The 27151-nt window shown below is 37.0% G+C and overlaps 4 protein-coding genes across 4 annotated transcripts in view; 3 read left to right on the top strand and 1 right to left on the bottom strand.

Moving 5' to 3' along the window:
• The window catches only part of LOC311086011 (NACHT, LRR and PYD domains-containing protein 1 homolog), a 114184-nt gene extending 105314 nt beyond the window's left edge, over positions 1–8870 (top strand). The window contains exon 25 of the mRNA XM_084118637.1: positions 7562–8870. Within this exon, the coding sequence (XP_083974763.1) occupies positions 7562–7842 (281 nt within the window). The 3' untranslated portion in view covers positions 7843–8870. The remainder of the gene's footprint in view (positions 1–7561) is intronic.
• On the top strand, positions 1841–7041 carry LOC311086018 (NACHT, LRR and PYD domains-containing protein 1 homolog). The gene is made up of 8 exons (XM_084118648.1): positions 1841–3414; positions 3882–3962; positions 4081–4155; positions 4260–4364; positions 4786–4932; positions 5152–5229; positions 5344–5432; positions 5932–7041. Exons 1-8 carry the CDS (start codon positions 1979–1981, stop codon positions 6882–6884), a joined length of 2964 nt encoding a protein of 987 aa, XP_083974774.1. The 5' UTR covers positions 1841–1978; the 3' UTR covers positions 6885–7041.
• LOC311086032 (kin of IRRE-like protein 1) lies at positions 8160–11427 on the bottom strand. The gene is made up of 2 exons (XM_084118681.1): positions 11242–11427; positions 8160–10634 (listed from the first exon to the last, which is right to left on the bottom strand). Exons 1-2 carry the CDS (start codon positions 11305–11307, stop codon positions 10431–10433), a joined length of 270 nt encoding a protein of 89 aa, XP_083974807.1. The 5' UTR covers positions 11308–11427; the 3' UTR covers positions 8160–10430.
• Positions 11428–14689: 3262 nt separating this feature from the next.
• The window catches only part of LOC311086014 (NACHT, LRR and PYD domains-containing protein 1 homolog), a 34835-nt gene continuing 22373 nt past the window's right edge, over positions 14690–27151 (top strand). The window contains exons 1-5 of the mRNA XM_084118642.1: positions 14690–15100; positions 21894–21928; positions 22010–22067; positions 26789–26850; positions 26998–27061. Coding sequence (XP_083974768.1) covers positions 14803–15100; positions 21894–21928; positions 22010–22067; positions 26789–26850; positions 26998–27061 — 517 coding nt within the window. The 5' untranslated portion in view covers positions 14690–14802. The remainder of the gene's footprint in view (positions 15101–21893; positions 21929–22009; positions 22068–26788; positions 26851–26997; positions 27062–27151) is intronic.

Here is a 27151-nt window from a genome sequence, read left to right as displayed (position 1 = left end):
GCTGGACAATAACTTTATTCTAGAGCTGCTATAAAGCCAAAACACTTTACTTTAATTTCCTATTATCAATGTAAAGCTGCCTTGGAACAATTTACATTGTTAAAAGTGCTATATAAATGAAGATGACTTGACTCACTGATGATGCTATCCTTACTGTGGTCCATCATGTTTTAAAACATCTAGATTCTAGAGGATCCTAAGGCTTATGCCAGGTTGTTCTTTCTTGATTTGAGTTCTACTTTTAACTCTGCTAACTTTATTACATGGAGTAAAGAACACAGTCTTGTAAATAATGTTAGAAAAACAGAGGAAATGATTTTTAGGCAACCACTCATAGATCATGATTAACAATGAGCCAATTAGATAGGTTGCTTCGTACAAATACTTAGGGTTGCTTATTGTTGATAAACTTTTATGTGAGGTGCCTGTGGATAATCTGTTTTGAAAAGCGCAACAAAAAATTACTTTTTATGTGTGTTGTGTTGTGTTGTGTTATGTTGTGTTGTGTGTAATGCTTGGCCCCCTCTTTTCCACATGCTCATAGTTTCAGAGGTCCTGTTCCTCATGTGGAATATTTTGTTCTCATGTTGGCTTCATCCTTAATTGCTTAGCTTCCATTTAGACCAATTACATGATTTTGTTAACTGGTAATACCAAATCTAATTTTAGGCACTTCAGTTATAATTAAATTATAACAGTTAAATTGTTTAATTATAAGGCATTCTATCAGTTAATATCGGTGAAATGCCACTTCATCTCTATGACCCATGTTGGAAAAACACCACACTTTCCACAAGTGTATTTCATATCACGTGTTTTCATAACTACAGATTGGAAATGGAAGAAAGGTCATATAACACTGTACAATTCTTGTACTTTATCTGCTTAACATGTTTATAAAATCTGATTTCATGTGTTTTAATTCCATAAACCACCTTCCATTCTGCAAAAAGATTTTAGAATAATAATTTAAAAGCAAAAATACTAATAAATAGTATGGGAAGAGAATTTTCCAAGTGTGTTTTCAAGTAGATGTATAAATTTGAAATGTGAGTTTATACAGTGACACTGAACTCGTATATACCAGAGGAGCCTGTGATCTATTGACAACATGTTTTAGAGTTTAAATCTTGAGTTGACAAAACACAAAGTGATATAGTTTATATTTGAAAAAACAATAACTTATCATTCTCTATAAATGTAATTTAATATTAATATAATTTAATATTAATATTTAAATTTTTTACAATATTTTAGCAGTAAGTATAATGTAATGTTTTGTTATTTTCTGTTGATTCCATGTGACAAGCTTTTAATCAATCTCAAGTTCATTTAATAAACTGGTTTTCCTGCAGGATAATCCCTACTGCATTCCAACTCCAAGCCGCCTGTCTGAGTCTAAAGGTAGGCCCATATTTCGATTTACAAATTAGGACACTGCTCCGATTGGGGAAAAAGGTAAAACAAAAATAGTACTATTGGATGACTAATTGAAGAACACAACACCCAAAGGCTCTGTTCACATTATTGACTGTTGTGTATTGGGAGAGAATATGCTCCTGTATGTTTTCAGTTAGTGGTACAGCTTATTATTATTGACTGCATTCTTTAGACTTTAGAGAAACTCATCAAAACACAAAATGAAATAGTTTATTGTTTTTGTTTTATATAATAATATTTTAATGATTTTACAATATTTTGTTTAAACAGTAGGTATAGTGCAATAGTAAGTTGTTTTCTGTTGATTGAGAGTTGATTATTGTTTATGCTATTATATTTTGTTATTTAATCAACTGGTTTTCTTTTAGAATCTCAAAGGACTTTACATCAATATAAGCTGTCAATCACACAGAAGTATGAGAGTGAACGGAGCTTCCTGTCTGGTAAAGAAGAGTCATTGCCACTGATCATTCAGAAGAAGAAAAAAGGCAGCTTTAAGAACATCAGCGTGGTTAAGTTATTTCAGTCAGGCAGTTTAATGACCGTTATTCTCCAAGGCGACTCTGGCAGTGGCAAATCCTTAATAGCACAGAAGATCATGTTGGACTGGGCATCTGAAAGGTTATACTCTAGACGTTTTGGTCTAGTTTTCTATCTGAGGTGTGAAGAGCTGATGTGTATTTCTGAGGAGATGAACTTAATTGAGCTCTTGAGTTACAGCTGCAGTTTAACATCTGATCAGATCTCACAGATGTTACAGCAGTCATCAGAGAAGGTGCTTTTTATCATTGATGGATTTGATGAGCTGAGACTCACACAGGACATTTATGACATGTCAGAAAACACTGATCCACTTCAGAAAGCCCCACCTGAGGTCATTATTTGTGGCCTAATGAGAAGGCACCTCATCTCTGAGTCCACACTGCTGGTCACCACCAGAACTAAGAACACTGTGAACAAGATGCTGAAAGGACAACAGTGTTTCACTGAGATCATGGGCTTTCCTGTAAGTCAGGTGGACGGGTACTTCCAGAAGTTCTTCAGAAAAGAATTTGACTATGTGAGAGCAAATGAAACCCTCCTCACTGCCTGTTCCAAACCTGTTATCTGCTGGATCATCAGTGAGATGTTCAGAGTTGGTGTAAATGTAACAAGTGGACTGGAAACCTCCACCTCCATCTACACTGACTTTGTGTCCACTCTACTGGAGCATCACTGCCAGGGTTTGAGTCAGTCCGGCCCGACCCTGCTGAGGAGTCTGGGTCAGCTTGCAGAGAGAGGGATGCTGGAACATCAAGTCTTGTTTGATGAGAAAAGTGTGAATGAAACTGTTTCAGACCCTGATGGCAATCCATTCCTGTGCAAGTTCCACATTAAGAGAAGAATCCACCAGGAGACGATGTTCAAATTTATGCATCTCAGCTTTCAGGAGTTCTTCACCGCTCTATACTATGTCCTTCTGGATGAAGAAGAGTCCCAGAGGAAAGTGAGAGAGCTGCTTCACACTGTAGAGAGAGGATGGGCTCTGTCCTGTTGGTCTGATAGAGACTTTTCAATGACAGATGTAGAAGTTAGACATTCAGAGTGGCTGCAGCCTGTGATTCTGTTCCTCTGTGGTCTCTGTAAGAAAGAATGGATCCACTCATTCTTTGAAAAGCACAACATGGCCGTCTCTATCAACACAGAATCCCAGATTAAGGAATGGATCAATCAGTGCTCACAGAGATATCAAAATGAACACATGCTGTTCATTCTCCATTGTCTCTATGAACTCCATGAGAAAAGCTTTGTTGGGAAAGTTTTGGAAGGTTTAATTGTGATAGATCTGTCAAATATTCCACTGAAAAGGACAGACTGTTGGGTGTTGAAGTACTGTTTACAGTGGTGTGAACACATCAGAAACCTGAAACTCCATGTAACATCTGATGATCTGAAGATGCTTCAGCCTGAACTGTACCGCTGTAAAGAGCTGTGGTGAGCGAACCTTTGTGCCTTTTCTGACACGTCATCAACACATGACATTTTACAGCATTTACATTTTATTTACAGCAATTTCAATACATTCACTTCTCTTGGAGCTCTAAATGTAATTGTATCTGTTTCAGTACTTATGCAATATATCACACAAGCAATAGTGCTGTAGTGCTGAATATGAGCACAGCTGTGATTCAGCCTCGAGTGTAATCTGATATTCAGTATTACAGCAGTCATCATTGTGTGATATTGTTTTGATTTTACCACACACTGCTTACTCCACAGTCACTGAGAATCACTTTTCTGAACCAGACCAGAGTGAGAGAAAATGCTGAGTTGAAACTTAAAAAAAGAAAAAAAAGCTCCCATACTTTAGTCTGAATCACTGCAAACACACACAAGCCCAGAATTACCTGTTTGTGTAATAAAGATCAAATCTGATATACTGTCTTTTTTTACTTTCAAAGGTTGATGATGGATCACATTTCAGACGATGTTGATGGTTTGATCTCAGCTGCTGGTAAAGGGAAGATTCTGCATAAACTCAAGTAATATATAATACATTTTAGAATAAAATTGTACTCATTGCCATATTCAGTTGTTCAGTATATTAAATAAAGTTTATGTCATATCTAATAATGAAATACACTCATTAAATTTTGCCAGTATAAAGAAGCCTGAAAACCGTGAAAGTGGATTTTGCCCAGAGATCACTGTGTCAGTCAGAGATGAAGACATCACGTATGAAACTCTCTTCACTTTACACATACAAAATTGCAGTCTCATCCTACCATCTGATGATTATTATAAACCTATTCTAATGTTTATATCTGTGAATGCTTCAGGTTGTCTTTTAGCAGATCAGTGATCACATCATTGACTCTAACCTGTCCAAGCTCAGTGGTTTCCACCATCAACTCTGTTGTACACTTGGACAGTTATCAACATTTGTGAGTGGAAGCTTCATTCTTTCTTTTTCAGATATACCCCCTTAAGAATGGCTGCCATTTACTATCACAAATATATTTAAATTATTAGTGCACCTAGAAATTATTATTTACTCACCCTTGTGTTGTTGCAAAGCTATAAGACTTTTGGATGACAAATTTGTGTTTCAGAGGTAAATGAAAGTCTTATGGGTTTGCAGTGAAATGAGGGTGAGTAAATGATGAGAGAATTTTCATTTTTGAGTAAACTATCCTGTTAAGGATCTTACATCGTGATCAGTTGGTAGATTTATTAGGTGTTTATTAGATTAATTTATTTTCTTTTTTTTTTATTCATGAAAAATAAAAGCATGTATATCTAAGCTTTGAGCCTGAGAACCAGCATGTCACATTTACTACTTCATCTGGGTTTTGTGTTGTTTAGGGAATTTAAGTTTAAGAAACTGTTGGTGTTCCTGAAATCACTGTCTGGTTTGAAGAAAGTCTGTCTGGAGTTTTTCCATCTGAGTGACACATTTGCCGCTGAAATCCTGTCCTTCATTCAGGCCTGTCCCAGCCTGACTGAACTCAGGTAACTGCAGTATCCGAGCATTCACAAAGGTTTTATGTCGTTTTCTTATTACTATTGTGAAAATTACAAAAATGTCTTAATAGTTTGTTTTCCATTCGATTACTCACACTAAAATGATTATAATAACTTTAGGTTTTCCCCAGCAGTAATTGAGCACAATTAACCAGAAGCGTTTATAGTTGTAGAATTAATGTAGTTAATTTTTAAAATATTTTTCAGGATAAATCCCATCGATGGATACATGTCAGAGAAGTCCCTGAAGGAATCATTGAAGAAGATTGATTGGACTTTGACTGTGTAAGAGTTAAATATTATACTTTGTTTAGCCATTTCTTTCAGTTCATTAAGAAGGTTATGCTCTTTAGAAATAATTTTGCTGTCATCATGAGTGTTTACTGTTATTCTTCTTAGCTGGGGAAATTCAGTGTTGATCAAGCCAGATGAGAAGAGATTCACAGTGGAGAAGCTGAACATGAAGAAAGAAAAGTGTGATAGCAGAAGTAAGCAAATAGTTTTTTTATAATCAAGACTCCTGCCATAGAGCTTGATCTGTGCCTTTATTATGTACCTCATAACTCATATTCCTGAGAATAAACCAAATAATCTAGAGATCTGACAACAGTCAAAACATCTGATAGTAAAGTTTTCTTTCTTTAGTTGATTTTATTTGAGTCTGACTTGCAATTAATATAGTTCCTAATAAAGTTATTGGCCATGTGGCGAGTAACTCAGTTTTATTTACCTTGATTTATTTCTTTTCATTTTGATTTATTTAATTTAACAAATCACATTTTTACTCTTATTTGGTGCTTTGCGGGTATGAACAGAAAATAGAATATAAGCTCAATATAATGTGTAGTTTTGAGTTACACATTTTAAAATGTTACTTTTTTTTAATAAAACACACAAACATTCAAGCTACAATAAAACGGGGGGGGGGGGGGGGGCAAATACAAATGTTACTGTATTTGCTCTTACATTTTGTTTGTTAATCAACAGGTTTTCCTTCAGGATCTCAGGAGATTGTACATCAATATAAGCTGTCACTCATAGAGAAGTATGACAATGAGTGGAGCTTCCTATCTGGTGAAAAAGAATCATTTCCTGCCCTCTATACTGAACCAGTGATCATTCAGAAAAATGAAAATGACATCTTTGAGATCATCAGTATGGATGAGCTTTTGGGTTGTTTGCGGGATAAGGATGGTAGTTTCCAGATCTGTGATCCAGTGAATGTCATTCTCCAAGGCGACTCTGGCAGTGGCAAATCCTTAATAGCACAGAAGATCATGTTGGACTGGGCATCTGAAAGGTTATACTCTGGACGTTTTGGTCTAGTTTTCTATCTGAGGTGTGAAAAGCTGATGTGTATTTCTGAGGAGATGAACTTAATTGAGCTCTTGAGTTACAGCTGCAGTTTAACATCTGATCAGATCTCACAGATGTTACAGCAGTCATCAGAGAAGGTGCTTTTCATCATTGATGGATTTGATGAGCTGAGACTCACACAGGACATTTATGACATGTCACCAAACACTGATCCGCTTCAGAAAGCCCCACCTGAGGTCATTCTTTGTGGCCTAATGAGAAGGTACCTCATCCCTGAGTCCAAACTGCTGGTCACCACCAGAACTAAGAACACTGTGAACAAGATGCTGAAAGGACAACAGCGTTTCTCTGAGATCATGGGCTTTTCTGCAAATCAGGTGGACAGGTACTTCCAGAAGTTCTTCAGAAAAGAGTTTGACTGTGTGAGAGCAAATGAAACCCTCCTCACTGCCTGTTCCAAACCTGTTATCTGCCGGATCATCAGTGAGATGTTCAGAGTTGGTGCAAATGTAACAAGTGGACTGGAAACCACCACCTCCATCTACGCTGACTTTGTGTCCACTCTACTGGAGCATCACTGCCAGGGTTTGAGTCAGTCCGTCCCGACTCTGCTGAGGAGATGATTTTATTTCAGTTAGCCTAAAAGCTAGTTTGATTTGCATTGAGAGATGATCTTATGGAAAGTACCCCATGCCAATCTCTAGGTATGGTGAAGGCTATGTGATGATGTGGGGCTATTTTAATTCCAAAGGCCAAGGGAACTTTATCAGGATGCATAGTATCCTAAAAAAAAATAAAAGAAAATACTTAAAAATAAAAATCTGCCTGTCTCTATGGGAATTTAACATAGGGGTGTACTCACTTATGCACCATGTATTTTAAGGAAGAACATTTATTTATTTACGATACATTATTCATTCACAAAGAAAATTGGTGTCCTTAAAGGTTGGATTTTTCCTAATTTTTTAAATTAAGGCATTAAGTTCAATTTCCAAAATATGATTTTTTATTCCTCTTTTTAGTCAACTTTAGCATGGGTGTATTCACTTATGCATTGCACTGTATGTGTGATCATACATACTGTATGATCTAAGTCTGATCTTAGATTTCTAAGTGATCTTAAATGTCTTTTTGTTTAAATTTTATTTATTTTTTTTATCAAAAGAACCAAGTAAAGGTGTAGAACCTCCCAGGTCTGATTTTAATACTGAACATTTCAATTACATGTTTATTCTTGTAATAGTCTCACACACACTGTACACTCTGAAGACTAACTTAAATCATCTTTTGTTTTAATCAGAAACTGAATTTGTGAACACACACAAACGTAAACTCATTCAGAGAGTTTCATCAGTGATGGAGATTGCTGACAGTTTGGAGAGCAATAACATGATTACTGGTGAAATATGGGGAACAATTAATGCTGCAGAAACACAACCAAAGAAAATGAGACTCTTGTGGGATGCTCTCAACTCTGGAGGAGCTTCTGTAAAAGCAGAATTCTACAGACTTCTGAAGGAGATCGAACCTTTTCTAGTAGATGATCTGGAGTCTGGACCCTGTGGACCTTCACCACAATAATGCTGAGAGTGAGTTTGAGGCGTAAAAAGCAGCTCCGCTGTTATTATACTGTACATTTTTATAAATGTACATGTTATAAGTTTCTGTTTTCCAAATTTTTAACTGTATATCCAGATTTAAATTAGATCGTAATCTCCATTTTTTGTCCCCACTGTAGCCTGTTGATGTAATACACTTGTTTTAGCATGTATGATGCTGTTACTGTATGACAACATGAGTTACTATGAAATGTTTTTATTTGATATTACTGTGGAAAAATAACCACATACAATTAAAAAAAAAAAAAAAATTGTCAAAAAGTTGCTGTGGGAAAACATATGGGTCATTTTTCTTTTACATTTTAAAAAGATGAATGAAACATATAAATGAAAAATAGAGTTAATAATAAACAATATGAAGTACAGTTTTTTTTAACAGGAGCATGAGGAAATGGATCTCAAGAGTCACACTGAAACATGCTCTAATATTCACACACTTTAAACACAGTATTGCACATTCATTCCCTTTCCATCGCTATGTGAACTTGATCAGCAAATTCATCTTCTCCTCATACATAAAGGTGCCAAATAAGCCTCAAAATTACCAAGAGACCTAACATGGTTAATGTAAACCCATTTCATAACTGCACCTGCAAACTTTTTTTAAACACCAGCTCACTGTAAAATGTATACTTTATTTCTGACAAAACTGATTAGAGTTTCTAATTGGTTGGACTGAACTGTATTGATCATTTCATATTTTGAACGTTCAAAAATGTTTCATATAGACCAAGGGTCAAGTCTTGTAAATTTCATTAGAGTAAGCCTAAATCAAGCCAGATTTAAACATATTCTGCACAAACTGAGCCTTTCTGCAGAGCAAAAGTTGCCATGGTTTTTGAGCTCACATAATAAAAGCCCTTTATTTTGCATAAAAAAAGGTTTTACAGAATCTCAGGATTCTAATGACAAAATTTCTTCAATTTTAATATTATTTTAAACTTTGCTCTAATGATCTGATTCAATATCCCTTTCCAGAATTTAGACAAATGTACAAATCATGATCATGTATTTAAAAAAAAAAAAAAAAACTATTTTCTCCTTTACATTGGTTATACCAAAAGCCATTCAATCTCTGACCCCTTGCCACCATCTTAGAAAAATACTATAAAAGCGCTTTCAAATGCAATTTAGTTCAGATACAAATATGAAAAAGCACTCTACTCTACTTTGAAAGTGTGAAGGACAAATACACGGACACTTCAGAGAAAGAGATTCATCACATTCAGTTTTTTCCTTCACATCACACGAGCAAACACACTCTCTCACACATAGAAACACAAAGCGTCAAATACTCGTGAGGTTTTCTTGGAAGGAGGCAGAGCGTGTGTTCAGAGAAGAGTCTGTAAGCTCACTTTGACACTCTGTGAGTAGCATCCACTTGTTTAAAAAATCGTAAAATGTTACATAAACTCGAGCTTTCAGAGTTAAAAGCACTGGTGGCGTTTCCCCAGATACTCGCGTCTCCGTCCTATCAGAAGAGTTCAAACTGGCAGCGGACAGCTATTCCTACGAGGAGCTCGGGCAGTGTGAGCAGTGGTGAGTTATTATTACACAAGCGATTGATGACACCTGCGGTATTCTTCAACTGAGTGACTTGTTCTGCGATATCACATTGCAGATTTTACAATCAGTGTGAGCATACCCACAACTCCCATAATTTATTACACATCATAATTTATTAGGTTGAGTGATGGGACAGATCTAAAATGAGTCCACCAACTACAATGCATAGCGATCAGGCTTTCACTGGGCTTTACACCCAATAGCTGATGCTTCTGGGGCCCTCCAGCCTTTTATTGGCTATTCTTTTTTTTTGTTTTAAACAGCCAATACTGATTAACATGGAAAAAAAACGTCCAATGGCTGCTTTGCAGTGTCTCGTTATGCTGTGGACATCAGTTTTAGAGGATTAGTTTTGCCGCATCAACCACTCTTCAAAGAAATTTTGGAAAGAAGAGGGAAAGATGATACAGTTGACATGCTTTCTCTCCGCTCAATACTGTGACCTCTTGTGTTTTCCTCTTATGCTGCAGTCATTCAGTAATTTGGCACTTTTTTCTCAATCATGTTGTTGTAAAGGTAGAAAACGCAGTGTGTGTGTGTTTGCATATAGTTATCTTGGAGAGAGAGTTTTGGACTGTAAGACTGTGTAAAAATGAGAGTGTGTACCATGTATTTGCGTCAAAGGAAGTGCTTATTTGTGGGGAAAAGCGTGTTTGTTTCACATGAGTCTGCATTCTTTGCGTGTGTCTCTGAGAGTATTCTGTGGGCGGGGTTGAATATGGAAATTGGGCGGAGCTGGGGTATTTTCCCATGTTAGCGTCTTGGCTCGTCCCCGCCCCCTGTCCTGTAGGATACATTTCATAGGCTGGTCCTGCCTCCAAAGGCGGAGCAAAGCCTAACCTGTATTGAGGTGTCGTTGAATAAGCGTAGCTGTCAAAAGCCAACGGATTGGTTGATTCCAGCAGGCCACGGTCTCCAGAATAGTCTGTAGTTTTGGAGACTGAATTGGGCGGGGCTTGGATTTGTGACGCCCTGGCAATGGTGTTAAAATGGGCGTCGGGAAGTGGGGCGGGGCTCGTAGCGGCCCGGGGGCGCAGAGTGAATGTTGGCCACTGGGCCGGCGGCTGCTGCCGAAACTGAAGCGGGATTCGGTGGCCGGAATTCCTGGTACAGCAGGGAACGGGTAGAGGAACGGACCTCATCATGTGTCGTAGTAGCTCGAACATTGTAATAGCCATTAGTGGGATCCTGAAATGACAAACATATAATATTTCACTGTGATGCACTAGTTAGGGTATGTGTCTGGTTTATATACACTTTATAGGTGTGTGGAAACCTCTATATATCTAGACACTACCATTACTAAAAAAATCTTATCAACACCAAACCTTTGAGCAGTAGTGCATCCATTGGAATATAATACAAAAATAGTTTCTTGTCTGGTAAAAAATGTTGGACAGAAGCTAAAATACTCCCTCTGTGTGTGTTTAACATTAAAGGTAAAGTGTGTTATTTCTGCACCACTAGCATCAGTAAATGGAATTGGAAAAATAACGACACCTTTCAAGAAAACTCACCTCATTTGCTATTGGTCAGGCAAAAAGATAGCCCCGCCCTAATCTCACAGTATTGGCTGAGCCAATATTGCTGTGTTGGGCTGCTTATACAGTGATATTTGAGAGCTTTGATAGCGCCAATCAACCTACTTCACATTTTCTTTGCATATTAAACTGGCACAATAAACAATAAACCGGAATTCTAAAATATATATTATATATATATAAATAATTCTATTTTTGCACACTTCACCTTTAAGTGTAGCATTATGTCCATATGCACCTGCTCTGTTTCTTACCTTGGGATCATACTCCTCCACCTTGGGTTCCTGCGTGTCGCTCTGGAGGTCTTGCTTCAGGTCCATGTCATCTTTGAAGGGCTGGGTGGAGGGAGAGAGGGAGACAGAGGGAAGAAACTAAACCATCAAACGACAAAACACACACACGGAGAGAGGGAGGAAGAGAAGGAGAGAGAGAGGGAGAAAAACAGGATATCAGCTTTATCAGAGTTGGTGAAGAACAGATGTTCTTTAGTTTGTGATGGCAAGAAAGTCTTTCACCTTCAGTCATTTTCTCTTTTACAGTTTGAGAATAAAATTAAGCAGAAATGGCCCAACAGACCTGACACTTTACAAAGCTCTAAAAGAGGCTGTCGTTACTCTATAGAGATTCTTCCTATAGCGCCTCCTAAACTCACCAGTACATTTATATGCTCTTTAATAGTTGGATTTCAGTCAGACTGAACGGTCATCTGAAAAAACAATTGCAACATATTTGATATTTCATATGCTGCTACCATTCAAAAGTTTGAGGTCAGTACGATTTTTAAAAAAATAGAAATTAATACTCTCATTCAGCAAAAATGCATTAAATTGATCAACTTATAATAGAACACTTATAATGTTACAAAAGATTTCTATTTCAAATAAATGCTGTTCTTTTGAAATGTATATAGATCAAAGAATCCTGACTAAATGTATCACCTTCCAGAAAAATATTAAGCAGCACAACCATTTTCAACATTGATAATAATAATACATTTTGAGTCAGCATATTAGAATGATTTCTGGAGGATCATGTGACACTGAAGACTGGAGTAATGATGCTGAACATTCAGCTTTGCATCACAGGAATAAAATGCTTTTAAAAATACATCAAAATAGGAAACAGTTGTTTTAAATTGTAATAATATTTCACAAGATATTTTACTGTATTTTTTATTGAATAATTGACCTGTTTTAATTTGCTTATTTCATCAGCGTCAGTGCACTGCAAACAAAATGAAAGTTGTGAACATGCGACACGACTGATGCACAAAGTTTCAGTTGTTTTCTTTGTATTACTCTAGTTTTCTAATCCATTTCATTTCACTGCATAGATAATTGAGGTTGGTTGGATCAGGGTTATTTTGTGTTCAAAATCGAACTTTTAATGAATGCCATATACAAGAATGACAGAATGAGAAACATTCAATTCAAAAAGAAAAAAAATTATATAATAAAGCCGTGCCAGAGTAGGCCTACATACATTAATAATATAAAACAGAATATATACAAGTGGGAAAGGGTTGCCATGTATGCAACTAATTTACAATGTTATAAGCTCTAATCGCATTTTCTAAAGTTTGAAGTAATTTTTAAAAATGAGAAAAATTTAGTTTGTAGTCAAACCATTTCATTTCATGTATCAGACAAATGTGTGGTAGAGTAAAATAATAAATGTTTTCATTTCTCTGTTGGGTACCAACCTCTTTAAACGATAATCTTTTAACACCTAACCCACAATAAAACTTTAGTCATGAATTTAAAGGGGGAATACTGTTCACTAAAAGCCTAGTTTAATCGGAAAGTGCACTCTGCTGTCCTCTGCTGGAGGAAATAATCCAGTGCATCTAGCCACTTACAGTACAGGCCCCTGTACTACCCTGTTGGCCTGTACTGTACTATATACAGTACAGGCCAAAAGTTTGGAAACATTACATTACTAACAGTGAAAGCCAGAAGAGAACTAATTACAGGCTTTCCTACAGGGGATGGAGCTGAAACAAGAGGAAAGGAAACGAGGATGCAGAAATTAGAAATGGCACCCCAGTTAAACACCTTATTTGTAAAACACCCAAAACAATAAACAAAGAGGTATTTTGTTAATATCAAAACTGCATCTAAGGAAAAACATTATACCACCCTGTTGATACCTCTGTTTATTTAATTTTTACAGGCAAGTCCTTTTGTATTTGGCTTTTAAACATAACTTCTTCTCACTCCTTTTTTATTTGGAATAAAAAGTATATTACACACAAAAGAAAAACTTTATTTTTTAGACATTGGTTTGAGTCTGAAATATTAATATTTTGGTCAGTTGAATTCTGATGGTCAGTGTTTGAGTATTACTGAACTATGTCTTACATTTAAAGTGTCATATTTCTGTTAAAGAATATTGTATTGTCATGAATTCTATTTCTGGCAAAATTGTATCTCTATTCAGAAATCAGGGCACTTGGTTTAACACTATAGGAAGTAAAGTCTCCAAATATTTGTTTTTAGATAAACTTGATTTAATTAAATAATGATAAATGCAGTAACCAATCGATTAGATCTCTTTTTTTGTTAATATCTCTTCTCCTCCGTCTATATTTGTTTAGGTTAATATGTTTCCCTCATTTGAGTGGGGACATTTTTGGGGAGTTCTTAGTTGGTATTGTGTAACAAATAAAACCAAAGAAGTGTAATTTAAAATTTCTCACAGAATATATCCTGTGAAAGACACATTAGAGCGTTTTCATCTGGATATTGATTACAATGGTTGTTTTTCGTAATTGTGAAAGAGAATCTATATTGTGCACTTCTTTTTTTAAAGGCCATGTTCATTTTTCTTTTGGTATGAGATCTGTGTTAAAATGAACCACAATCTATTTTTTTTAAATTTGTCATCTGTTTTACTTCATTCAAATGAATATGACTTTTCCACACACAAAAAAAAAATATATATATATAATTTTTTGTTGTTGTTATTAGGAAAGTTTTATAATTATCAAACTAAATTAAACTAACATGTTTGTGATGCCCTTTATTTTAAAGTCTTTTTATTTAAAATATTGTTGTGTTTCAATTTATACTTACAAAATGTGAAAATGTGTAAAAGAAATGAATGATGCACCTTTTTTTCTCTTTTTTTTCCCTCATGGACGACTCACTTTTACTTGTTTCTTTGCTCTTTGCACTTGGAAACAGTACCCCACATTTTCTGGCATTGTACAGTCATGTAAAACAGTTATGGTATGAAGATGTTTATGTTTATTAAGGAAAAGATACTCTCTAGTTTTGTTTTGCATTTTGAAAATGTAATTTTTGGATATTCAAAGTATGATAACGGTGTGATTAAGGAGGCTTTTGTAATTAATTTGTTAATTTTATTAGTCAAATTTCACATCCATAAGTGTAAGTTTTCCAACAAAAAGCCCCATTTCTCAGTATACCTTAAAGAATTCGAAAATTACTTTTCTACTATTCATTCTAGTACTAATGGAAAAGCTATTAAGACTGTTAATTTGTGCACTGTCTTCAAAATCTTTGATTGATACAAAGGTCTCGTATTCTTGTGATTATTATTATTATTATTTATTTTTTTATTTATTATTATTATTATTTGTGTTTTCTTTGCTCCCCTGGCTCTAAAATTGTATGTTGTATTTTGTTGTTTAAAGCAATAATAAATAAATAAAAACTACCTTTACTCGTTTCCTGTACAGAACATAAGGATGTTGCGCATGCGCCGTCAACACAAAATGAAGAAATAGCTATGAGAAATAGCCTACTCTCGGAGACCAGACAACTCGGTTCCCGAGTAAATATTTGTTCAAAATGAACGAACCGTTCATGACAGACAAGTGTCTGAGCATTAAGGAGCTCCTGTGTGATATTTTTGAGGATCTTGGGGAAGAAAACCAAACGAAGTTTAAAAGCAAATTGTGCGATAGGAAGAAGAAAAAACCGCGCGTCGCAAAAAATACAGTCGACAAAGTTAAAACCTCTGCAAATCTCGCCGAATTAATGGTGAAAACTTTCACAATGAAGGACGCGGTTCCTGTAACACTCGAAATATTAGAGGCTATTGGCTGTAAACAAAAAGCAGTGGAGCTCAGACAACGCACAAGAGACGGTAAGTAAAACTATATTGTAAATCATAAATGAGCCATTCCACCGAATGGGTGACATTTCTGTCCCCAGAACATCATATGTATACAATTGCATGAAAATTAACTCTAAAATACATTTTATTAATAAGCAAAATGTCCTGCATATTATGCTAACTACAAATTTTAAAATTTATAATTTAAAACATTAATAAAAACTACATAGAACACAAAAAAATAGCATTTTCTGCATGTCCCCACTCTCTGTCTCTAAACTTTGCCATGAAATATAATGATTAAAATCCTTCAGAAATCTTAAGTTTTGGGGATTGTTGTGTGACTTTATATCCAATCTATTTAAAATGTTTGTTTTTATGAGAAAAAAATATTTTATCTAATATTTTAGATAAAATACACATTTTAGTCATGTCCCCGGGTTTTCACTCAGTCCTGTTACCCTAACACATTCTCCCCTCTGAAAAACTTGGAATATTCCACAAGACACATTTTCAACAGGAAGTTGCATCATCTTGATCTTCTATCTAAAGGCAATGGGAAGACCATAAGTAAGTCCTCTCATTTTAATTTCTGTATATTTGATGAAATTGTAACTATTACTGAGAAGGTCAATCTCAACATACTGTCCTGTTACCTAAATGATTTCTTAGAATTTATTTGTTTATTTTAAAAATATTAACTTTTGTTAAGTTACTAGAATTTGCTCAGTGTCCTCATGCTATTAGCATGTATGCTATGTGGCCATATGTCATGTATTTGATAACTTTTTGCTTAAAAACTCAATCCTGTTACTTTCAGTCCTGTTACTTATATGAAAAATAACAGGAGTGAGTTAAAGTAACAGGAGTGAATAGAGTCCTCTGTTTTGTTGATTTAATACTGTAAATATTAGTTGATATAATACTATTCACCTGAATTATGAGTTTTAAGGTTGCAATTACTTATATTGTAGACATTAGCATTAGTTTTACAATGTGAACACTGTACTTCCAGGAAGCCAGTCCCCCACAAAGTGACTCGAACGTTTTGTCTTTGTCTTCCTTATATTTTTTTAGAAGACGGAGAAAACCCATACTATGCAGGTGCCAGAAACACCCACCTATGGCATATTGCAATGGAAGGAGCAAAACACACCCGCAACCCTTTCTTTTCTCCCTTTTTTGTCTCACCTTCCCTCTTTCTCCCTCCCTCTCTCTTCTTCTCTCTCCTTATTTCTCTTTCCACCTCCTTTGCTGTGAAGTACTACTAGCATAGTACATCACTTCCACATAGAAATCTTATGCACACACAGTCATGTACACTCTCTCTCATGCACACACATATAGACACTCATTCCTGTTTCCTGTTACCAAGTGTTCATTCCTGTTACCAAGTGTTCATTCCTGTTACATTTATTTATTTATTTATTTTCTTAAAAAATAAAGTTAAACCACTGTTTTTATCAGTTTTGTTTGGTCCATCATTTATACAATTTTTTAATAAATTAAATTATAAACCAATATATAAACTTGAGGCTTCGGTCTTCTTTAAAATGAAAAAATGGCTTTGTGTTTTTTGTTAATATGCAGTTTGCATTTAATATATAGTGATTTTTTTGTCACAAATATCAGTTATTTGAACATATAACCAACAATTTCTTTAAAATAAACACTTTCTTGTGGGGAAAACAAAGGAATTAATTGACATGCTTTTAAACAAGCTTTTTAAATGGCACATGAGTTTCGTTAACAAGACTGAGAAAACATGCGTCCATCTTCTGCTTAGAAACCTTGTAAAAAATTAAATAAAGTTGCCTGAGATTGACCAATACACATTTTGAATAGTTAAATATTTGAGTATTAGATTCAGTGTTGAAAAAATTAATTTTGAAGAGTTACAACAAGCAAATGTCACCTATTTGGTGGAATGGCCCAAATGCGTTTCGTTTCAGACTTTCTATCTGACAAGTTAATTTAAGATTTTTCACAAATTCGTATTTCAGAACAAAAAAAATGATTTAGTTTTCTAATCCTATCTTACAAAATCTCATCTTCTCTGTATTTATGACATCTTAAACCGCTCCATCGAGTTTAACTGCAGAAACGCAGAACGTCATGACAGTCTGAGGACAACACCGCCACTCTAAACTGTCTCATGCCAGGAGTGTGTGTGAGTGTGATTGTGCGTGCGTGAGAGTGTGTGTGGAGCGCTTCAAAGTTTTAATGTCAAGAATTTTATTAAAACGATCCAATTGAAATTATATTTTGTGTTATGAAATATTATGATTATGTTTTGTAGGATAGATAGACCCTGACTTTTGTTGACAGCTTAATCATGTAAACACACAGGTATAACCCCCTTGTAACCTTTTGTTTTTAAAGTTAAAAGTTGCTTTATGTCTTAAATGATTCAAATAATTTAAAGTGAACCCAAAGCTTAAAACATTAAAAAAATAAATAAAACAGCTTGGTCATTTGAACATTTATTTATTAGACATTAAATGATTTTCTAGCATTTCAGAATGAACCATTTTTTTCATAGTACATAATACACTTTACAATTCCACACTGGATTTGCATGAATCAAGCAAATTCAGATCAATCAAACCCCAAACACCAAAATGATTTATTTAATTTTTAATCAAATTTACTTTTCCTTTTAAAGGGATACTCCACCGTTTTTTCATATTAAACTATGTTATTCCCTTAACTAAGACGAGTTGATACATACCTCTCTCATCTCAGTCAGGGTTCCCACGCGTCCTGGAAAACCTGGAAAATGAAAGACTAATTTTCCAGTCCTGGAAAACACATGGAAAATGGGAAAAAAAGTAAAATGTCCTGGAAACGTTTGCGTTGTCCTGGAAAATAATGTTCCCTCCTTGTGGATGAAACGGGTTAAACATTTTACGCATGTATGTCTGTTTTCAGCTGCCTTCAACGGGTAATATCAGAGAATGTCTAAGGGCCTGTTCACATATCGCGTCTTTTGCGCGCTCAAGTTCGTTATTTCAAATGTAGACGCGCGGTATGCGCGCTCATAATGGAAGCGACGCGCTCGTTTTTTCCAAGCGCGTCCGCGCCGCATCGAGACATCTCAACATCTCAACTTTTCAGAATGCCGCAAGCGCACCGTAGGTCACGTGACAAGAACCACGCTTAGCGACGACAGACGCCTCCGGAGCGCAACCGACCTAGCGCTTTGGAAAAATGAGAATGCGGCGCGCCTAGCGTTTTCTACGCGTTTTTAGGCGCGATATGTGAACGCCGCCTAATAGGAAGAGAATTGGCACTCTCTGGTTACTTCCGGTTTCTGGACTGGCTGCAGTAACACGTCTCTGTCCATGCGGGGGCGCTCGCAGGCGAGTGCAGAATGAATGGAGGTCTATGGAGCTATACCCCTCAAAATCCACTTTTCTCAGGATATAATTTTTTGTCTAGTAATTTGAATATTGTATTCGAAAGGAGATGCAAAGAAATTACACATTGCTGGGTGTTAGATTTTTTAGAGTCACTTATTTGCTTTAAAAAGTCTTTTAAAATGTCAATAACGTCATACACATCGTACGACCAGAGATACTGCTTCACGGCAATCCTTCACTCACTCTGGTGAGTTCGCGCTCTGCACCTTCTTTTCTCTCGAGGCATCGACAACACAGCTGACACAGGTAAACACACGTGCTAGAAGAGTTTTTGTTTTGTTTCTGGTCCCGCTTCGGATGCCACGATGCCATCAAGCAGTATCTCTGGTTGTAATCAGTCCTTCACTGACCAATCAGTGTTCATTAGCAGAATGCTAGCGTGTTATGGGCAACAACAACTCAACCTGTAAGAAATCAAAAGGACATAAGTACTCGTTCATTCAATTTTTCGACCTATAACCCATGTTGAACTTGCAAAACCTACAATAAAATCTGAGATTTCTCAATGGCAATCGGGTGAGGGAGACAAATTTAGCCGTCTAGCCCCATTGACTCCCATTCAGTCTGCACTCGCCCGCGATTACCTCCAGTGGAATTCTAATGGAACTGCAACCAGAACCGCAGAACCATACGTCATAGCAGTGTGAGGATGACAGCGCCAGCCTAACAGTCTGATGCCGGAACCGCATACCATACATAGCCACCTTGCATATACCATACCTAAACCTACCCATCTCCACCCCCTGACCCCTAAACCTACCCATCTCCACCCCCTGACCACTAAACCCACCCCTAAACCTACCCATCTCCACCCCCTGACCCCTAAACCTACCCATCTCCACCCCCTGACCGCTAAACCCACCCCTAAACCTACCCATCTCCACCCCTTAGATGTTTTTACCCCGCCCACTTCCGGCATCAGACTGTTAGGCTGGCGCTGTCGTCCTCACACTGCTATGACGTATGGTTCTGCGGTTCTGCAGTTGGTTAATATTGATACAATGGGGCTAATAGGAAGTGCCAAAGCTCTCCGTAGACAGGCTCTGGTAATATTGGGCTGGAGCTGTCTGCTTTCATTTCTGCATGTAGCCAGCACAGCGCCCCACGTGACACAAACCTGCCAATATGTACGCATTTTGCGTAGCAAGTACGCAATTTGACATCTCAGTACGCTGGCATACATGCCAACCCTCCCGATTTTTCCGGGAGACTCCCGAATTTCAAAGCCCCTCCCGAAAATCTCCCGGACCGACCTTTCTCCCGAATTTCTCCCGATTTCCACCCGGACAACAATATTGCTACACTATCCGTCACTGGGCGCCGTTTCAGACCGAACAATAATAAAGGTTACACCTCGAAGTCAAGCGCGGCAATCAGAACGGAAAAAGAAGCAGAAGAGGAAGGGGAAAAGGAAGAAAGAAGAGACCATGGCGAATAAAAAGAGAAAATATGCAGTATGTTATATCAGTATTCTCGAGAAAAGGAGTTTTCCCGTAGCGTAAGCTAAACTTACGCAACACGAGAGTACTCTCGTAAGAGAACGACACTCGGTTACTAACGTAACCTCGGTTCTCTCTAGAGAGGGAACGAGTGTTGCGTAGCCTGCCGTGCTTGTGCTGCACTTGGTTTCGCTTCTAGTCGACTGAAATCACTTGTGCAACCTGTGCGAGGGGGTTTTATAGGCTAGCCACACCCCTTTTTGGCGGGCCATGACGACACCCCTCCCCTCAAGGTTGGCAAGTATGTACGCTGGTAGGACTTGCCCCTCTAAACTACGGTCTTGTGAGTTCTGTGGCAAATGTGCACTGATATCAGCAAGTAAAATACCAGTGTATGAACTAAAGTAGAGAATAACTTCTGTTTTAGTAGTGTGGCATTGCAAGTAGAGGAAAGCAGGTGGCATTGTGAAAGACAACAATCTTTGCACAACTATAATACAGATATAACGGTATAGGTACAATATCACATCTGTTTCAAAATATATCTCGATATGATAATATCGGTATATCGCCCAGCTAGTTGTGATAACTTGACTCGCACTGTAGCAGCTGAAAAAGTCTTGAAAATGTCCTGGAAAAGTCCTGGAAAATCATTTCAAGAAAAGAGTGGGAACCCTGTCAGTGCGTGCACTTAATCGCTCTGGCGTGCAGTGCTTAACATGGGTTAATGAGCTGATGAGTTGAATCAGGTGTGTTTGATTAGGGAGACAAAGAAAACGTGCAGTGTCGGGGGTCCTTCAGGAGCAGGGTTGAAGAACACTGATCTAGAGCACAGTTGGACATATGTGAGGATGCTCTTTGTAGATTACAGTTCTGCATTTAATACAATCATCCCAGACATCCTCATCAGGAAGCTGTCTGACCTTGGACTCTGCTCTCACATCTGCTACTGGATTATGGACTTTCTAACCAACCGGCCCCAAAGTGTGAAGCTCGGCCCCCACAAATCCTCCACCCTTACTCTCAGCACCGGCTCCCCTCAGGGCTGTGTGTTGACTCCTCTGTTGTACTCATTGTACAGCCATGACTGTAACCCCTCTTACCCAAGCAACACCATCATAAAGTTTGCCGACAACACCACTCTTGTCGGACTCATTTCAGGGGAGATGAGACAGCCTACAGAGCAGAGGTCCATAGACTGGTTACATGGTGCACAGAAAACAACTTGACTCTCAACATCGGGAAAACCAAAGAACTAATCATAGACTTCAGGAAGTGCCATGCCGACCACCTCCCTCTTTCCATCAATGGGTACCTAGTGGAGAGGGTTCACAATTTAAAATTCCTGGGAACCCTCATCGACTCACATGGACGGACAATACCACAGCAGTGGTAAAGAAGGCACAACAGCGCCTGTATTTCCTCAGACTTCTTAAAAAAACTACCTGTCTGAGAAGCTGTTGGTGCTCTTCTACCGTTCCTCCATAGAGAGCATCCTGGTGTACTGGGTGACTGTGCGGTACGCTGGATGCTCTGCAGCAGACAAGAAAAAAATACAGAGAGTGATCAACACAGCACAGAAGATCGTCAGTTATCCTCTTCCAATTCAAGGAAATTGCCAATTCAAGACTGCTACAATAAACTCAATTGTGTTTTTTATGTTTTGTGTTATGGTTAGGGTGTGCTTGCAGGAAAGATGAGAGAGGGTTAGGTATGAATGATGAGTGAGAGGTACTCTGTGTGTGTGTGTGTGTGTGTGTGTGTGTGTGCAATGAATATGTTGTGAGATGAGTTTTATATATAATGATGCACCTTACTAGAGTGGCTCTATAGTCTTGTTGTACTTAAATGTAATGACAGTAAAGGCATTCAAAAGTTCCCTGCTCTAAGAAATTGTAAAAAAAATATACACGAGTATACAAAAATAAATTACATGAGCTCTAACAAATTATTTTCATGCAGGGCAAGACAGAAGGGTGAAACCTGAGTTATATTATGTAAGTGATGAGGAATTTCCTATAATGTGTGTTTTGTTACAATGAGACTGTGAAACACTCATTATTTCTCTGTTTATTAAGGGGCACAGTTTATCATCATATTGTAAGCCTGATGGGAATATAATCCCCGAACCTCAAGGTAGGCTCATATTCTGACTTTTTAAAATGAGAGCTCTTCTTTGATTGCTTATGTAATTTGCTGCTGTCACTGTGTTTGTGTCTGTACTAAGGAACTCAGCGTCCTAAAAGGACATCAGATTATGAGGTCTCTACCAGAATAAGCAGCATTGGGCACTAAATTATTTCTACTAAATCAGGGGGTGTCATTTATGCTATAATGTTTTCTATGCTATAATGTATTTTTATATAAAAAAAAATAATAATAATAAAAAAAAATATATATAGGCCTATATATACTGTATATGATATATCTTGGGGATATATCTTTTAACAATGGGGTAGCAAAATGACTAAACATAAAAAAATAACTTTTACAGCCATATATCTTCACAAGCACAGACCTTTTTTAGTTGAATCAGTCTTTCTTTTTTATTATATAATAAGCATCAAACAAACAATATAATTCTTAATTTACAGTGATTAAAGATTAGGCTATTAAACGAAAAGATTGAACAATTATTGCACAACCACCAAATAGTTGGCGATATACACTATGTATGTAAATCGACATTAAACAAAAGAAGAAAGTAGTAGTTGGCCAATGGCGCGCTTTTTCTTAGCGTCCGTTTTCAAGGTGATTTGTCGCTCTCTTGAGAATGTCTTGTGTGTTAACCGTGAACATACTCTTGGTTGGGGGGATTCTCATTGTGCACCTCCATCATCCCCAGGATACAATTTTTTTGCGATAGCAAAGTATTTAAAAAATATATCAACACGAAATTAATTACATGCGCAAATTTTAGGCGAATTAGGCCTACTAGTAGTACTAGAGACATTGCGCTGTTGTATTTTTCTGGCGTGCCTCCCTTTTACAGTTTTCCTTCACAGACACACTCAGCACATTAGCTTCTAATGTGTTCACGCTTTGCCGTAATTACAAGATTCCAACTTGTAAAAAGCATACATGTCCTCATCCACATCCTTTTGTCTGAGTAGTTTTCTAAGGCTTTTGCACACCTCATCTGATCGCTTCTAAAGAAGTCAGCCAATGAAAATCACATGAGAAGATGACCGCTCCTTCATAATTGCACTCTAGTCTCCATTTAAACGCGCTTACACCATTGTTACATTGCTACATGGAAAACTTGGAATTTTAAAATTGGGATTTCCAGGCCATGAAAAATCTCGAAAATAAATAAAAATGTTTAAATATTCGAGTAAAATATGGAATAGTTTTGCTCAGTTAAATTAGCCTACATGTTGTTTTTAATTTAGCACTGCAGCAAATATGATTTATTATAACAGATGTTTACATATAGTCCACAAGATATTATAATATCTGCATTGACACAAATGAAGCGGTTCAAAAGTTTGCATACACTTAATTGATTCTCGGTATGGTGTCATATAGATGATCCATGACTGTTTTTATGATAAGTCTCATGTTTATCCTGAGCAGTTCTGTTCTTCAGAAACATCCTCCAGGTCCAGCACATTCTTTGGGTTTCCAGCATCTTCTGCATATTTAACCCCTTTTTCCAACAGTGACTACGATTTTTGAGATCCATCTTTTCACATTGATGACAACTGAGGGACTCGTATTCAACTATTACAAATGGTGAAAACATTTACTGATACTCCAGAAGAAAACACAATGCATTCAAATTCAGGGGGTGTAAACATTTTACAGGATGATTGGGGGGTAAATTGTGCTTTCTTGTTGCAGAGAAGTGCTAAAAAACAAATCCTTTAAATAAAATAAGAACAATTTCCAATCATCCTGTTAAAAGGTTTACACCCACTGGCTCTTAATGGGTGTGTTGCCTTGAGCATCAGTGAATGTTTGCAGCTTTAGATCATTTAAGAATCAAGCATATGTAAACTTTTGAACTGGATCTTTTGTGTAACATCAGTTGATCTCATTTTCTCATGACTTTTTTTGCTACAACAATTGTGCTTTATAAACACACAATTATAGCAGCCAGAGAAAACTTTATAATAAAGAGTCAAGGGTCAAGAGCACAACTAAAGCAAACGCTAACCACCATCATGGTGACTGTAAAATACAAAATATGATTTCTTTAAACCGGAAAATAAATAAAGTAAATCTGGTTAGTTTTAAGTGAAGCTGGTAATAAGTGTACGGCCATGCATTTCACCTTTTTGTTTGGCAAAATGACATCAGCAGAGGTCAAAATCTTGACATCAAATTGACATCGACACTTTGACGTCAATATGACTTTCATTTTTGACCTATTTCGTGACGTCATTTTGACATCAAGGTGCCCACTGGGTACCTTGCTATCTGGGATTGTACCTGACATTATTCCAGCTGTCTCAAGCTTTAACTAGTTCTTTTCAACCCAGTGGGCATTTGATGTCAATTTAACATCAATATGACATCAACATTGATGTCAAAATTACGTCACGAAATAGGTCAAAAATGAAAGTCATATTGACGTCAAAGTGTCGATGTCAATTTGATGTCAAGATTTTGACCTCTGGTGATGTCATTTCGATGTTATTTTGATGTCATGCTTTGTTGGTATTTGATGTCAATTCAACGTTTATTTGACATCAAGATGTCATGATGTTGTGAACTGATTTTACTTTAAATAGAAATTTAACTGATTCTATCTTAAATTGATCAATTGCCATTTCATATTTATACTGTGATCTTATTTCATTTGAGTCCACTAAAAAAATAATTTTTCTAAAAAATGTAGTTAATTTAAATGAGTTAACAAAACATCGATTTATCTCAATCCTCTTGCAGATAAGTGTTAGTTAACAACAGCATACATGAATGAGTTGAAGACCTTAACAAATAGATCATCAATGCATCAACAAGTACATTTTAATGCTATTTTTATATCATTCAATATCAAGCTTCAATATCAGATTAAATTTACCTTTTATAGTATATGCAATTATAGTGTCTGCTGTCATTTTAAACGTGAACTAAATGTAAATATGCTAGGATTTAAATAAATAAAAACACACATGCAAAATACATAGACCTAGGCCTACAACTTTCAAGATCATTCAGGCTAGGTCTTTTAGATGTTGAAAATGAGTCACATTGATTTACAGTGAGTAATAAATATACTTTTTCAGACATTTCAGACATTGTTTTGACATATATTTCACATCAATTTGACATCTTATTCCTGACATCAAATCAACATCGATTTAATCTCAATGATATTGACCTGAGATGTAGGGACCAGAAAAAACATGTCAGATTGATACCTTTGTTGGACATCTTTATAATAATATACAGTGAGGAAAATAAGTATTTGAACACCCTGCTATTTTGCAAGTTCTCCCACTTGGAAAGCATGGAGGGGTCTGAAATTGTCATCGTAGGTTAATGTCCACTGTGAGAGACATAATCTAAAAAAAAAAATCCAGAAATCACAATATATGATTTTTTAACTATTTATTTTGTATGATACAGCTGCAAATAAGTATTTGAACACCTGTCTATCAGCTAGAATTCTGACCCTCAAAGACCTGTTAGTTTGCCTTTAAAATGTCCACCTCCACTCCATTTATTATCCTAAATTAGATGCACCTGTTTGAGGTCGTTAGCTGCATAAAGACACCTGTCCACCCTATACAATCAGTAAGAATCCAACTACTAACATGGCCAAGACCAAAGAGCTGTCCAAAGACACTAGAGACAAAATTGTACACCTCCACAAGGCTGGAAAGGGCTACGGGGAAATTGCCAAGCAGCTTGGTGAAAAAAGGTCCACTGTTGGAGCAATCATTAGAAAATGGAAGAAGCTAAACATGACTGTCAATCTCCCTCGGACTGGGGCTCCATGCAAGATCTCACCTCGTGGGGTCTCAATGATCCTAAGAAAGGTGAGAAATCAGCCCAGAACTACACGGGAGGAGTTGGTCAATGACCTGAAAAGAGCTGGGACCACCGTTTCCAAGGTTACTGTTGGTAATACACTAAGACGTCATGGTTTGAAATCATGCATGGCACGGAAGGTTCCCCTGCTTAAACCAGCACATGTCAAGGCCCGTCTTAAGTTTGCCACTGACCATTTGGATGATCCAGAGGAGTCATGGGAGAAAGTCATGTGGTCAGATGAGACCAAAATAGAACTTTTTGGTCATAATTCCACTAAACGTGTTTGGAGGAAGAAGAATGATGAGTACCATCCCAAGAACACCATCCCTACTGTGAAGCATGGGGGTGGTAGCATCATGCTTTGGGGGTGTTTTTCTGCACATGCAGGGCGACTGCACTGTATTAAGGAGAGGATGACCGGGGCCATGTATTGCGAGATTTTGGGGAACAACCTCCTTCCCTCAGTTAGAGCATTGAAGATGGGTCGAGGCTGGGTCTTCCAACATGACAATGACCCGAAGCACACAGCCAGGATAACCAAGGAGTGGCTCTGTAAGAAGCATATCAAGGTTCTGGCGTGGCCTAGCCAGTCTCCAGACCTAAACCCAATAGAAAATCTTTGGAGGGAGCTCAAACTCCGTGTTTTTTTTTTAGATTAAGTCTCTCACAGTGGACATGCACCTACGATGACAATTTCAGACCCCTCCATGATTTCTAAGTGGGAGAACTTGCAAAATAGCAGGGTGTTCAAATACTTATTTTCCTCACTGTATAATAATAATTACAAAATATAATGAAAATATGCATATTCATGTATGTCATACATGGTGGTCAAAATCTTGACTATTTGTTGATGTCAAATTGCCGTCAAGGTACCCGCTGGGAAGGAGGGCCAGACATAAGGATACAACCCTGGTGGCCCTCATGTTATTCTGTAAGTGATATGGAATTTCCTATAATGTGTGTTTGTTATAATGAGACCTTGGTGAACTAAGAAGGACTTTTGATTTTCAACTAATGTTGGGTGCATCTGTTTACTCCATGTTAATGAACTGCTTAACACTCTTCTCTCCTTATTAAGATGTCCACTATCTCAGTGTTTGGGGAGCCTTATTGGACTGAAAGACACCAGATAAGACACGAAGGTAGGCTTATATTCTGGCTGTTTAGAGCTCTACTTTGATTGATCTTGAAATAAATCACCAACTGAATAACACGAAACACTTTTAGATCCA

This window comes from Abramis brama (assembly GCF_963993115.1).
Source record: "Abramis brama genome assembly, chromosome: 7".
Lineage (NCBI taxonomy): Eukaryota > Metazoa > Chordata > Actinopteri > Cypriniformes > Leuciscidae > Abramis > Abramis brama.
The sequence above is the reverse complement of the archived record's forward strand: the minus strand, read 5'-3'. Positions and strand labels throughout refer to the sequence as shown.

Excerpts from the sequence above, each read along its gene's own strand:
- LOC311086018 (XM_084118648.1), top strand. The coding sequence starts at position 1,979 with ATGACCGTTATTCTCCAAGGCGACTCTGGCAGTGGCAAATCCTTAATA. Across the intron at positions 4,156-4,259 it reads GTCAGAGATGAAGACATCAC|GTTGTCTTTTAGCAGATCAG; the intron begins GTATGAAACTCT and ends TGAATGCTTCAG. Across the intron at positions 4,933-5,151 it reads CCCAGCCTGACTGAACTCAG|GATAAATCCCATCGATGGAT; the intron begins GTAACTGCAGTA and ends AATATTTTTCAG.
- LOC311086032 (XM_084118681.1), bottom strand. The coding sequence starts at position 11,307 with ATGGACCTGAAGCAAGACCTCCAGAGCGACACGCAGGAACCCAAGGTG. Across the intron at positions 10,635-11,241 it reads TGGAGGAGTATGATCCCAAG|GATCCCACTAATGGCTATTA; the intron begins GTAAGAAACAGA and ends TTGTCATTTCAG.